This window comes from Perognathus longimembris, chromosome 15 (genome assembly GCF_023159225.1).
Source record: "Perognathus longimembris pacificus isolate PPM17 chromosome 15, ASM2315922v1, whole genome shotgun sequence".
Lineage (NCBI taxonomy): Eukaryota > Metazoa > Chordata > Mammalia > Rodentia > Heteromyidae > Perognathus > Perognathus longimembris.
The window spans coordinates 13,578,596-13,593,617 of record NC_063175.1 but is presented as its reverse complement, the minus strand read 5'-3'; the positions used below and the strand labels follow the sequence as shown (position 1 = coordinate 13,593,617).

The window sequence follows — 15,022 nt, the reverse complement described above, 5'->3', positions numbered from 1 at the left end:
GGCAGGCAGTTTGCCTTTTTATTTGCTTTATTTCCTTTAAGACTTCATTATTCATATGTTATTTCCTATTTCCAGACAAACCAGTTTCTCTTGCACTGTTATTATCAGGTTTATTCACATTATTTTTCTGAGCATACCATTAGCATTGATCATGTTATTGTACACATAATCCCTTTTTCTTCCTTCCAGCATTTTTACTTCATTGGCATTATAGTTTTAAGTATATTTCCTTTTATACTTAAAAGAAACAGCAATAGGAGAGTTGGTATTACTAGGTCATTGTTTGAGTAACATTTGGACTTGTGGAAGATCAGTTTAGAAATGAGACAGAGCTAGTTAGGGGAGGACATTGAATAGTAGAGTTTAGATTTTGTTTTGTAGGCAAGAATGAAGGGACTTTTGAGGTAGATATTGAGGTAAACAGAAGGATTGTGTATTAGGAAGCTGACCTGTATACAGCAATGTGAAAAATTAATTGAGAATGCAAAGGATTGAAGGTGGAAAGCAAAAAAGTCCAAATAAGAGTCTAAATAAGAGGCTGTTGCGATAGTACATTGAGCAATGATAAGAATAAAAAATGTTCATTATTTATAGCATTTGCATTGTGGAATGTACTTTCACGAATGAAGAGATAGTTTAAAGTACACAGGAAGATGTGCACAGTTGAGATGTAAGCACTATTCGTTTTTTTCATCTTTGGATTTTGGCATCCATGGAGGTTCTTGGAACCCCCCTCCCCCTAGATACCAAGAGATAGCCGTAATCTCCTTTTAGACTTGGACATTCTAGCAATAGTAGCTGTTTTCCGTATTTAGTTTCTATTACCTACCTGTGCTCAGTTTGTTTTTGAGGTTCCCTAACAGTTGTTTATCACATTCCCTAACTCAGTTTACCTGTTGAAATAATGGTGTGAATATTGATGTGGTTCATGTGAAAAATGCCAGTGGCAACAGTTTTACCACCAGGTTTTCCAACATTTTTGTTATTGACAAAAGCAATAAACCTTGGATTTCTCTTTCCTGAGGAAAACGGATCTGACTCACCATTGCTGAAGAGAGCAACAAGAGGCTGGCAGCCAGTCAGAGCACCTACTGTTTCTGTGTACTGTTAGAAATAAGAATCAAGGAATTTTACTTAATGAAATGATCTCTGTGATATCAGAAATAAGGAATTTTAACTAAAAATGATCTAGTGAGGGAAAAACTGGGAGAGAGTGAGGGAAGGGGTGACATTGTCTGAAAAGAGTTGAAGTTCAGGCGCTGAGTCCAAGCCCCAGGATAACTGTAATTCCTCTTTACATCATCTTTTTGTTTTGTTTTGTTTTCAGTGTATTCATAAATTTATTCATTGGTAAGTCTTTTTAAATTTTTTTCATTTCTTTAATTTCAAAGTGATGTACAGCGGAGTTATAGTTTCATACGTAAGGTAGTCCGTACATTTCTTATCCAACTTGTTACCTCCTCTCTCATTTTTCCCCTGCCTTTCCCCCCTCCCCGTATCCCTCCCCCACCCCATGAGCTGTACAATTGGTTTATACCATATAGTTGTTGTGGTTGTTTTTTTTTTCCCTGCCAGTCCTGGGGCTTGAACTCTGGAACTAGGTACTGTCCCTAGTTTCTTTTTTTTTTGGCCAGTCCTGGGCCTTGGACTCAGGGCCTAAGCACTGTCCCTGGCTTCTTCCCGCTCAAGGCTAGCACTCTGCCACTTGAGCCACAGCGCCGCTTCTGGCCGTTTTCTGTATATGTGGTGCTGGGGAATCGAACCTAGGGCCTCGGGTATACCGAGGCAGGCACTCTTGCCGCTAGGCTATATCCCCAGCCCCTGTCCCTAGTTTCTTTTGCTCAAGGCTAGCACTCTACCACTTGAGCCACAGCATCACTTCTGGGTTTTTCTATTTATATGGTACTGAGGAATGGAACCCAGGGCTTCATGCATGCTAGGCAAGCACTCCACCACTAAGCCATATTCCCAGTCCTAAACAATATAGTTTGTAAGTATTGCTGTTGCATTGGTTTGTCTTTTTATCCTTTGTTTCTTGATTTTGGTATTTCTTTTCCCTTCCCTAATTCAGTACACATCTATACAGTAACCAGGGTACCAAAATCATTTACAGTGATAGCAGGAGTAAAACCATGGGAAAGAAAGACAAAAGAAAAAGGGCATAATTTCACACGGTATGTTGAAAATAACAACGATAAACCACTTGTTTTTATAACTTGGAGTTTATTTCGCTTAGCATCATCTGTGTGTTCATAAGAACATAACTATTGAGCTATTGTGATCTTCTGCTGGAATTATCCAAAATGTATACATCACCTTTATAATAACAATAAAAATAATCTGGTGTAATTTAAAATAGAAACTTGACTGTTATACTTTCCACTAGCCCGATATTATTTACTAAATTTGATCATGATTTTTTGCAGTGCACTGCAAAGTTCTTTTGTACAAATCCAGTCACCATGCATGAGTGAATCTATTCAGACCTCTTTGGTTTCACTGTTGTATTTGTCCTCTTTCATAGCACAACATTGGCTTTGTTGCTATGTATTATAAATCTTGACATTTGGCATTGGTTTTTTAAAAAAATGAAGGTGTTTTTCTGGTAACAGCGCCAGTAAAAAATTACGGTCAGATATCAGAAGAACAATCAGTACTGCCGAATGGGGGTTCTGAATATAGGAAAGAGGAAATATCCAGAGGCTGGATTAAAAAGATGACCCACAATTTACAGATGTGAAGCCTAGAGCAGTTTTTAGGGAACTCAATTTTATCTCAATTTGAGGCATGTAAATGCTTAAATCTGTACTGTATAATTGAATGAAATCAAGGAGAAATGAGCTTTAATATTGTTAAATACTTAAGGACTGATCTTGATAGATGAAATTTGGCAAAGAACCTGATGTCTAAAGAAGAATGTAGAATAGGCAAAGCAAAGGCAAAACCATACTCTTGAGGTGTATTCATGTTTAGAATGCTGCAGAAAAATGGTTATAGGGGCTGGGAATATGGCCTAGTGGCAAGAGAGCTCGCCTTGTATACATGAAGTCCTGGGTTCCATTCCCCAGCACCACATATATAGAAAACGGCCAGAAGTGGCACTGTGGCTCAAGTGGCAGAGCAAAAGGAAGCCAGGGACAGTGCTCAGGCTCTGAGTTGGCCTAGGACTAGCCCCCCCCCAAAAAAAAAAATTAAAAAAAAAAAAAAGAAAAGGGGCTGGGAATATGGCCTAGTGGCAAGAGTGCTTGCCTTGTATACATGAAGCCCTAGGTTCGATTCCCCAGCACCACCTATATAGAAAACAGCCAGAAGTAGTGCTGTGGCTCAAGTGGCAGAGTACTAGCCTTGAGCAAAAAGAGGCCAGGGACAGGGCTCAGGCCCTGAGTCCAAGGCCCAGAACTGGCAAAAAAGAAAAAAAGAAAAGAAAAATGGATATAGAGTTCAGTAATTTTCATTAATATTTAGAGGAAATGTCTTTTTACTTCAGTTGATTTAGTTGATGAGATTTCCTTTCTCTCTACTCTAAATATATGTTGTATGTAACCATATCACTTTTCATGAATGCTCCAATCTCTGCTCATCAAATTAGTTCTTTATTTTAAAGATGCTAACACTGACTGTATAGGAATCTTTAGATTCTTGGACAGTATTACTCAGTAGAAATGAAATGTAAGAACCAGAGGTGTGACTCAAAAGTAATTCAGGACCCTGACTTTAATCCTTAGTACCATTAAAAAAATAATAATGCAAACCACATATGAAATTTAAATTTTTCTGGTGGCCACATTGAACAACATTGAACAAAGTAAAGAGATGTGAAATTAATTTTAACAATATATTCTCCTCCACTTGATGTATGCAAAAAGTTATCTAAAAATGTAATTTAAAAGTTAACTTGGGGCTAGGAATATGGCCTGGTGGTAAAGTGCTCATCTCGTATACATGAAGCCCCGGGTTTGATTCCTCAGCACCACATATATAGAAAAATCTAGAAGTGGTGCTGTGGCTCAAGTGACAGAGTGCTAGCCTTGAGCAAAAAGAAGCCAGGGACAGTGCTTAAGCCCTGAGTTCAAGCCCCAGGACTGGCAAAAAAAACACCAAAACCAAACAAAAAGTTAACTTGCTTTTGTTCCTTTTTTTCATTTCAAAGTCTTGGGGTTTTTTGGTTTTGTGTGTGTATTTTTGTATGTATGATTTTGTTGTTGTTTTGGAGGTGTTGGAGATCAAACCCAGGACCTTAATCATACTGAGTATGTGTTCTACCACTGAGTCATGCTCCAACCTCTCATATGTAGTCTGTGCTTGCAGGACAGTGCAGTTCAGACTAATCACATAGCGCGTGCTCAATAGACACTGGGTCTAGTTTCTGTCTTCTAGGACAGTGTGTAGATATATGGTTTTTCTTTCTTTTATTTTTAAATTTACTATCTTTAAGTATTTGTACACAGGAGTTACAATCCAACACGTCAAATTGAATGTATTGCATCTTGATCAATGTCACCTTTTTCATCACTCTTCCTCATCTCTCCCAACATCATGCATCCCTTCAATTTACTTGGTTCTATTTTCACATATGTACATTGAATATTATTACTTCATTGTTCAGGTGAATTACACTATTGGGATCCTCCCTTGCATCTACGGTACTTTAGTTAACATGTGTTTGTATATACATATAACCTTTTATGTGTTTTCAGATATATTTATAATGTAGATTAACGTCCACAGATGAAAGAAAAACACATCCTTTATCTGAACCTGACTTATTTCACTTAACATAATGTTTTCTAGGTCTATTCATTTTCCTGCAAAAGACATAATCAGTCTTCATGAAGGATGAATAAAATTCCATTGTCTGCATGTATATATATTTGTGTATTTATATATATATGCATACGCACATACATGTTCTTGCTCTATTTGTCCATTGAAGGGCATCTAGGCTGTTTCCGTAACCTGACTATAGTGAATAGTGCTGTTTCAAAGACTGTTCATAGGATGACTACCCATGGATCTTTTCTCCAAATCTGCCCCATTACAAATTCCATTGGCATTCATTTCTTTTTTTTTTTTTTTTTTTTTTTTTTTTTTTTTTTTTTTGCCAGTCCTGGGCCTTGGACTCAGGGCCTGAGCACTGTCCCTGGCTTCTTCCCGCTCAAGGCTAGCACTCTGCCACTTGAGCCACAGCGCGGCTTCTGGCCGTTTTCTGTATATGTGGTGCTGGGGAATCGAACCTAGGGCCTCGTGTATCCGAGGCAGGCACTCTTGCCACTAGGCTATATCCCCAGCCCCATTCATTTCTTAAGAGAAAGACACAAATACATAAAATTAGAACAAATAAAATGCCTTCATTTTTATCTTATGTGAAATGTAAGAATGAAACTAATTCATAAATGTAAGTAACATATTATTTTAGTATTAGTCCTGTGTGAAATCCTTCATGTTTGTCTAAGACATTAGTTGTGTGTGATCTACTGAATGTTTCCCTGCCTTTAATTTTGTAAAAATACACCCCCAAAAGCGAAGTAAAAACTTGTTAATCTTTCCCAAGCTCCCAAAGACATAAATATGCTTGTTTTAGGCCAAAGTTTTAGATTTATTGAAAAGTAGCATTACAGGAGAAATGGATTAACATCTGCAATTGTAGAAATAAAGAACATGAAAGATTTAACTTTTTAAAAAAATGAGTTGTGGGGCTTGAACTCAGGGCCTGGGCACTGTCCCTGAGATCTTTTGCTCAAGTCTAGTGATATACCACTTTGAGCCACAAAGACACTTCAAGTTTTTGAGTGGTTAATTGGAAAATAGAGTCTCATGGGGGCTTTTTTTGCTCCTCCTGGCTTCAAATTGCAATCCTTAGATCTCAGCCTCCTGAGTAGCTAGGATTACAGGCATGAGCCGCTGTTGCCCAGCCAGATCTTTAGATGAGCAGTATTAGTGAATAGAACAGTAATTAAAAAAAATCATTTCTTTATTGTCAAAGTGATGTACAAAGGGGTTACAGTTTCATACGTAGGGCAGTGCGTACAGTTCTTATCCATTTCCCCCTGTCTTCCCCCCTCCCCATCTTCCTCACCCCTTTGAGTTGTACAGTTGGTTTACACCATATAGTTTTGTAAGTATTGCTTAGAACAGTAATTGTTGAGACCATAAAATAGCTTACTCTGAGATTTCCAATTGTAGATACTCAGACCTACTGCATTATAACACCGAAAACTCAATTAATTTTGGAGTACTGAAACTGTTGTGAACATTCATGGTTTGTTCTTAGAACCATATATCATGGATATCAAGGGTCTGCTCTTTGTGTACTTTTAATAGAGTTTTAACTAGTTTTCAAATTGGAATTTTTCTTGGGTATTTTGGGTCTTTTGAGTATTATGATATTTTTCTAAGTTGATTTAACTCACTGAATTCTTTTCTTTAAAACAGAGGTAAAATCTGCTGTGTTTGATGACTGCAAGAAAGAAGGAGAATGGAAGGTAGAGTATGAATTTTTTTTCTTTTATTGAGGACTTCAGAATACTATACTTAGAAACTTCTGTTAGAGCATAGGACTAGGACTCACACTATTTGCTTTTAAATCCCAACTTCACCATTTAGTAGGTATGGCTCCTTGGGCAAGTAATACAAACTTTGTCTGCCTCTGTTTCCTTATCTTTAAGATGAGGCTATTAGTGGTCTGGCATGTTGCTTAGCATGACCTAGATTCAATCTGCAGCACCAAAAATGAGCATTAAATGGGCCAACTTTCTCTTAACTCCAGGGCTTTGCAAATCCTGATCAACCAACCTTCTATTCTTACTCACCTAGTTCTTTAGTTCTTTATACCATTCCCTGACCCCAACCTTAAAGACTAGTATTGTCTCTAATCTCATACATAAAATAGAAGGCTGTACTATAATTGCTTGTTAGGTGTTTTGTTAACTACTTGTTAAGTAATGACCTGTTAAGTGTTCCCAACACATAGCATAGTGCTTAGGCACTCATTAAAGAAAGACAAACATTTCTGGATGGTGATGTAGTTATTGACACAAGTCTAAGTTGTTCCTTAAGGGACTCAAAAGTACCCTTATTTCAACCAAACTCTTCCCATTTAAAGAAAAAATAAATAAGAAATTAAATGGGGATGGTAACAGCTAATACGGTAGCTAGAAAATAAGTGAACAGTGCTTGAAACAATAATAAGTGTTAATTTATAATTTTAAGAAAATTTGATGTTAAACATTGAATGTATTAAACTGCAAAAGCCCTTCAAAATAAAAATACACACATGCACACACACATTCTATATGTATGTCTGTTGAAAAAACCTCTAGTTCATAAGCCAAAACATGAACTGGGGTCATTTCATATGCTGTACTAATATTTTAATTTTATGTTATAAAAGATTGATAAGTTTGAATAGATTTAAGATCTAAAATTCAGTCTTTTGTGAATTCTTTGCAATTAGATGCTTATACTTAATTCTTAATTTGTGTTTAAGATAATGCTTTTAGATGAATTTACCACTAAGCTTTTGGCATCATGTTGCAAAATGACAGATCTTCTAGAAGAGGGAATTACTGGTAAGTGTTATTAATTCTCATGAATACTTTAAAAAATTTATTTGGAAGGTTGAAGAATTAAGAAATTTTAGTCAGTAAAAGAAGACTGTGTTTTATTTTTATATGGCATAAACAAATTTGGCATCTTTCTTTTCGCTGTGAATCTTCAGAGTCAGTTTTTCTGCCAACTGAGATATATTATTAAGTGTTATTAACTAAGACTAAGTTGCTTTTAACTTTTTAATGGTTTTGTGTATTGATACACTCAGTTAACTTTGCTTGTGGTTTTCTTTTTCTTTTTGGTTTTAGGATTCAAACCTAGGACTTTGTGCATAGAAGCAAAGTGTTCCACCACTGGGCTGTACTTGCAGCTCTTGTGCTTTTCTTTGCTTCTAAATTGATATTATAAATTCAATACTGATACACATTTGAAAATATATGATGCTGATTTTGTAAATTTATTTTATTACTTGAAAATGAGATAATTATAAGTTTAGATCAGTTCTAGGAAGAAAACTGAAAATACAGATTTGGGAAAAAATGCTAGCACAAGTAGTCAGGCTTACACTAGTGAAATATTAATCTGTATTACCTTCTAGGGAAAACAGCAATGTCTTGCAACATTTATAATGCTATTATCCTTAAATTGTTGTTCTTTAACTCAGTTATTTAAATTTGATTTTTATAACGGCCCTAGAAAGACAGATATATACACCCATTTTCCCATTTGCAGTAGGAAAGCACTTAAAGTCAGATGTAATTTTTTTTAATATTTTGGATCATAATGTACTGTGTTTTGGAAGAGTTTGAGCCTTACCCTTGCTAGCTAGGTGCTTCTTATTTAAGCTATGCTTCCAACCCTTTTTGCTTTTACTTGTCTTAAGATAGGGTTTTATTTTTTGTCAGCACTGGCCTGAACTTTGGTCCCTCTACTTGTGCTTTCTGAGTTACTGGGATAACAGTTTGTCACATACCCAGCTTTATATTGATTGAGATAGGGTTTCACAAACATTTTGCCTGAGCCGTCCTCAAGTCTTGATCCTTCCAGTGCCAGCTTTCTGAGTGGTTAGGATTAGAGGCATGAGCCACCACATCTGGTTAGTCATTCCTAACTTCTGTGGCTCAGAGGTAAACACAGATTCTCTAGAAAGTATTCTCTGACTTTATATTTGTTTTGATATTTATACATAAAGTAATCTCTGTTGCTGATTGCATATTAAATCTCTGCTTCTTATGACCCTTCATAGAAAAACAAGTGATTTGAAACCAAATGGAGGCAGGCTTCTTGAGCATATCACCAATGATGAAATGTGGGGGAGGAAGTACATAGCATGGTTAACAGTCTGGGTTCTGCAGCTGAAGAAACCTTGTTCTGAAACATGGCTTATCCACATACCAGTTGAGGCTACCTCTCTGAGCCCCTCATCCTCTCAATAAAATGCAAATAACTATGCCTATCTCATAGGATTATTATGAAAATAGAATGAAGTAACATGTGTGAAGTAGTTAGGTGAATGACTGATGTATTACTAATAACAAACATTTGTTGATCATTACGTGTGTCACGGGTTTTCCTTAAAGATATTGACTCTGGAAATGCTTAATTCATGTTTTCCTTTCTGATCCTTACACATATCATTAAGAAATACATATTTATTATATGGTCTCTCAAACTCTCATCTATGTATATGAAATACATATTTTATGCATATATGAATCAGATGTATATGTATGCATGTGTAAATATCTTTGTCTACATGTAGAGTTTCAGAATATTACAAGCAAGGGGGCTACACCCTGGTGGCTCCCACTGATAATCGGAGCTACTCAGGAGGCTGAGATCTGAGGATTTAAATTCAAAGTCAGCTCAGACAGACAAATCTAAGAAACTTTTATCTTCAGTTTTCCAGCACAAAGCTAGACTGGAGGCAGAGCTCAGAGCAGAAAAGCTGAGCAAAAGTACAAGTTTGAGTTCAAGCCCCAGTGTTAGGACGAAAAAAACAAAAAGCAAAGAAGTTCTTTAAGTTTTTTAAAATGATATAAAGATTATCAGGAAAAGCAAAAGAAAAACTTGAAAACTAGAAATTAGAAGATTAAAGACCCGACTTTTCTGTTAAATAAGTGAAATTTTAATTGATATTAGTTTGTTGTTTTTTAGGAAAAAAAATTACATTGCCACAGGTCATTCTGATGTGAAACTAGAGTGAATACCTTTTGATAAATGGGTGAACACACTATGAAGTTACAGAGCTAGTATGTTTTAGGAGTTTTTGTTTGCCCTGTAGAGATCATTATTTCTTACTGTCTCCAGTGTTGCTACCATATTCTTTAAGGAAAGGATTCTATGCCCAGCAAGCTTGGAAAATAGTATCATGGGCAAACAAGTGTCATTGGGACCTTTTAATTGGTTTAATGTAACAATGCACAACGATACAGTATTCATTTTCAAAATTTGTTTGGCTACAGAAATACATTTTTTTTTTTTTTTTTGGCCAGTCCTGGGCCTTGGACTCAGGGCCTGAGCACTGTCCCTGGCTTCTTCCCGCTCAAGGCTAGCACTCCGCCACTTGAGCCACAGTGCCGCTTCTGGCCGTTTTCTGTATATGTGGTGCTGGGGAATCGAACCTAGGGCCTCGTGTATCTGAGGCAGGCGCTCTTGCCACTAGGCTATATCCCCAGCCCCAGAAATACATTTTTTTAAGAAGCATTTTCTTGGACTGCAATTCATAGAGCACATAGTGGTGGAATGTTCTTGATATTTTCCATAGTCACCTAGGTTTGCTCTGGCTTAGTCATAATTGTTTTCCATAGTTGTTATCCTCCAAGTTTCACTGAGAATCCATCTGTTAGACTTGGCATTGGCAGGTTCTGTGATCAATTCTCTGTTGCTATGCCAGTTGTTTATAAAGATGATCAGTAATGTTAATATCTTTAAAAAAATAGATGAGGAAAAAAGTCTCTGTCCTGGTTTCTTTTCACTCTGCCACTTGAGCCACAGCGCCACTTCTGGCCATTTTCTATATATATGATGCTGGGGAATTGAACCCAGGGCTTCATGTATAAGAGGCAAGAACTCTTGCCACTAGGCCATATTCCCCGCCCCCTAGCTACTTAGGAGGCTGAGGTCTTAGGACTGAGGTTCAAAGCCAGCCCAGACAGGAAAGTCTACCCAAAAAAATCTATCCAAAAAGCGGAAATGGAGCTGTGGTTCTAAATTGTAAAGTATTAGACTTGATAACAAAAGCTCAAGGACAGCGCCCAGGCCCTGAGTTCAAGCCCCAGGACCAGCACACACAAGAAAGATAGATGGATGGATGGATGGATGGATGGATGGATGGATGGATGGAGAGAGAGAGATAGCTTTAATGTTAGAGATGTGACCGAGCCATAAAGCACCTGTCAGGCAACTCTGAGACCCTGAGTTCAAAGACCAGTACCACCAAAATATACATACATGTATACATATACATCCATGTATGTGTATAAACACACACATGTACATGTGACATATCTCTCTATCAGATAAATAATCTCCCCAGACACTGAGGGCTCATCTGTAATCCTGTCTGCTTTGAAGGCTGAGATTGGAAGGACTGATGTGGCCTAGTGGCAAGAGCACTTAGCTCGTATACATGAAACCCTGGGTTCGATTCCCTAGCACCACATATATAGAAAACGGCCAGAAGTGGCGCTGTGGCTCAAGTGGCAGAGTGCTAGCCTTGAGCAAAAAGAAGCCAGGGACAGTGCTCAGGCCCTGAGTCCAAGCCCCAGGACTGGCAAAAAAAAAAAAAAAAGTGGGCTGGGAATATGGCCTGGTGGCAAGAGCGCTTGCCTCCTACACATGAAGCTCTGGGTTCAATTCCCCAGCACCACATATATAGAAAACGACCAGAAGGGGCGCTGTGGCTCAGGTGGCAGAGTGCTAGCCTTGAGCAAAAAGAAGCCAGGGACAGTGCTCAGGCCCTGAGTCCAAGGCCCAGGACTGGCCAAAAAAAAAAAAGGACTGAGGTTCAAGGCCAGCCCAGGCAAAAAAGTTCATAAGATCCCCTTAATGGAGAACTGGGCATTGTGATGTGTGCCTGTCATCCTAACCACAATAGGAAGCCATAAGAATATTGAGCCAGGAAGTGAGACCTCATCTCAAAAATAACCAGTGAAACACAGAGTTAACACTATGTAGAAAAACTAGGAGATAGGAGAGAAAGCAAGGGAAAGAGTGACATTGTCTAAAAAGAAATGTATTTGTTACTTCTATAGCTATAACCACTCTGCATATCACTTTTATAATAATAATAAAAATAAGAATAAAGGAAAAAGATTAAAAATTTTTAAAAGACCTTAAACAAAAAACAAAAAAGTAAACCCACAGAGTTAGAAGCATGGCTTAGTGGTAAAAGTGCCTGCCTATTGAGCTCCAGGCCCCGAGTTATACCCAAGTACCTGTTAAGTAAGTAAATAAATATCTTCAGATAGTTAATTTGACAACCAGAGTTTATCAGTTTTATATTTATGTTAGGTATTTTCTTAATTTTAATAAATTGACTTCTAGTGATGCTGTTAAAAAATATGCTCAAGGGGCTGGGCTGGGACTATGGCCTAGTGGCAAGAGTGCTTGCCTCGTGTACATGAAGCCCTGGGTTCAATTCCTCAGCACCACATATATAGAAAACGGCCAGAAGTGGTGCTGTGGCTCAAGTGGCAGAGTGCTAGCCTTGAGCAAAAGGAAGCCAGGGACAGTTCTCAGGCCCTGAGTCCAAGCCCCAGGACTGGCACTAAATAAATAAATAAATAAATAAGTCTTATCTTGAAAAATAAATAATTAAAAATATATGCTCAAGTGTGCTTTTAAAATGACAAATGTTTTGGGTTTTTTGTTTGTTTGTTTGTTTGTTGCTGGTCCTGGGGCTTGAACTCAGGGCCTGGGCTCTGTCCCTGAGCCTCTCTGTGTTCAAGGCTAGCACTCTACCACTTGAGCCACAGAGCCACTTCTGGCCTTTTCTGTTTTTGTGGTGCTGAGGAGTCGAACCCAGGGCTTCATGCATGCTAGACAAGCACTCTACCACTAAGCCACATTCCCAGTCCCATAAAATGACAAATGTTAATTGGCAATTTACTGAAAGAACATTATGGCAGAAGAGAGAGAGGGTAACAATATTTAAAAAGAAATGTACTCATTACCTTACTTTTGTAACTAGCTCCCCTGTTCATCAACTTTACAATAAATATAGAAAAAACAAATATAGGCTCTAGATAAGGGTTGGAAGCATGCCTTTCTACTTTTTGTATGCTTAGGCAGTTATTTGACTCCTTTAAGCCTTACTCTCCTCATCTTAAATAGTCATCTCATTGTTATGAGGGTTAATAGTTCTTCTAAAGTGCTAAGCCTGACATAATTGGTGTTGTATTACCTAATATTATAGTAGAAAAAAATTGTTTTTGCCAGTCCTGGGGCATGAACTCAGGCCCCGAGCAATGTCCCTGGCTTCTTTTTGCTCAAAGCTAGCACTTTAGCCCTTGAGCCACAGTGCTGCTTCTGGCTTTTTCTATATATAATCGAACCCAGGGCTTCATGTATGCAAGGCATGCACTCTACCATTAGGCCATATTCCCAGCCCTAGTAGAATATTTTATAAAGAAATAGCAATTTCTATTTTTATGCATTTCTCAGTTTCTTTATGGCCTATTGATTTATTATGCTGGTAGACCTACCTCTGATAGAACTATTTTAGCTTCTTTTCATAATAAAACAAGCATATGGTTTAGCCTCAGGAAAGACACATTTTCAGGGTTTGTAAATTTATCAAATGAGAACAAAATGTAAACCTATCATATAATGTTTTTTCATTAGAGTATGGTAAAGTTTATTTAATGTTGGTCTCAAGGCTGGGTGCTGGTGGCTCATGCCTATAATATTGCTACTCAGGAGGCTGAGGTCTGAGGACCTAGGTCCAAAGCCATCCTTGCAGACAATTTCAAGAGGCTCCTATCGGTAATTAGCAAAATCCAGAAGGGGAGTTGTGGCTCAAATGGTAGAGTGCCAACCTTGAGTGAAAAGCCACCAGACAGTATCTATCCCCAGTACCAGCATGTGCGCGCGCGCGTGCACACACACACACACACACGCACACGCAGGTTTCAAGTGTGTACATTTGATTTCATAAAATGTCTTTTTTTGTTGTTAGTTGTGGAGAATATTTATAAGAATCGAGAACCTGTCAGACAGATGAAAGCTCTTTATTTTATCTCTCCAACGCCAAAAGTGAGTATTTTGAGTCTTTCAAAAGTTAGTTCTTGGGCTTGGGTGTAATTCACTGATAGTGTGTGTGTGCATAGCATGTTCAAGGTTATGGGACTCAATCTTTAGAATACTTTTTGTGTGTACATGAGGTCATGGTGCTCAAATGCAGGGCCTGGTCACTGTCTCTGAGCTTTTTCACTCAAAGTTAGCAGTGTACACTTGAGCCACAGCTCCACTTCAGGTTTTTTGTGATTCGTTGGAGATCGGTCTCATGGACTTTCCCTCCCTGGCTAGCTTTGATCTCAGCCTCCTGCATAGTTAGGATTACAGGTGTAAGCCACTAATGCCCAGCCAGAATACATTTTTTTTTTCCTGCCAGTCCTGGAGCTTGAACTCAGGGTCTGAGCACTGTCCCTGGCTTCTTTTTGCTTAAGGCTAGCACTTGAGCCATAGCGCCACTTCCAGCTTTTTCTATATATGTGGTGCTGAGGAACCCAGGGCTTCATGCAAGGCAAAATATTACTATAAAGTCACGTGCTTTGGCAGCCTGGTCAACTACTGGTTTGTAGTCGGAAGAAAAGGCTTTGCTTCATCTGGGTTCTAAAACTGACCCGTTTCTGGCATGTGTATCTACATGGCTGCTGCCAGGAGACCAGGGCTTTCGCCTTTCCTGTGCTCTATTGACAATTTTGAATAGAAACACACCTTAGAAGATTCAAAAGATGTAAAAGAGTGAAGATGACTGCTATCTTTCAGGATGTATTATAGCATATAGTGAAACATGGCCAGGAAATCACACAGTATATCTGAAGGTAACTCTAAAGCTCATTTATGGCCCATCCGTTCTGCTGAATACACAGTGGGTCGTACGTTCCAGTGAACATACAGTTGATCATCTCACAAGTTTGATGATGTTGGCAACATCAACATAAAGTCTGTGGATCAGACCACACTTCTCTGCAGCTCATCTTCCCATACAATGGAGCTGGAGCCACTGTGTGGAGAAAAAATGAGCTGGAGGCTGTCATGAATTGGGGCAGTTAAATGAAGGTGTGATGGAAAACAGAAAACTATCACTCACCAAAACTGACTAAGCTCGCTCCCTGACCTTGGACTTCTGGCCTCCAGAACTGTGAGAAATAAAATCTCTGGTTAAGTTTAAGCCACCCAGTCTGTGGTGTCTCATCATAGCAACCAAGGCTGGTGGAGACAGGCCTGGGAGTACCTGGGGCCCTGA

General features: G+C 38.4%; 1 protein-coding gene across 1 annotated transcript in view; it reads left to right on the top strand.

Annotated features, from left to right (window-relative positions):
* Nucleotides 1-15,022, top strand: part of Stxbp3 (syntaxin binding protein 3) — a 70,534-nt gene that overhangs the window by 9,367 nt on the left and 46,145 nt on the right. The window contains exons 2-4 of the mRNA XM_048363107.1: nucleotides 6,433-6,482; nucleotides 7,487-7,568; nucleotides 13,730-13,806. Of these exons, the coding sequence (XP_048219064.1) occupies nucleotides 6,433-6,482; nucleotides 7,487-7,568; nucleotides 13,730-13,806 (209 nt within the window). The remainder of the gene's footprint in view (nucleotides 1-6,432; nucleotides 6,483-7,486; nucleotides 7,569-13,729; nucleotides 13,807-15,022) is intronic.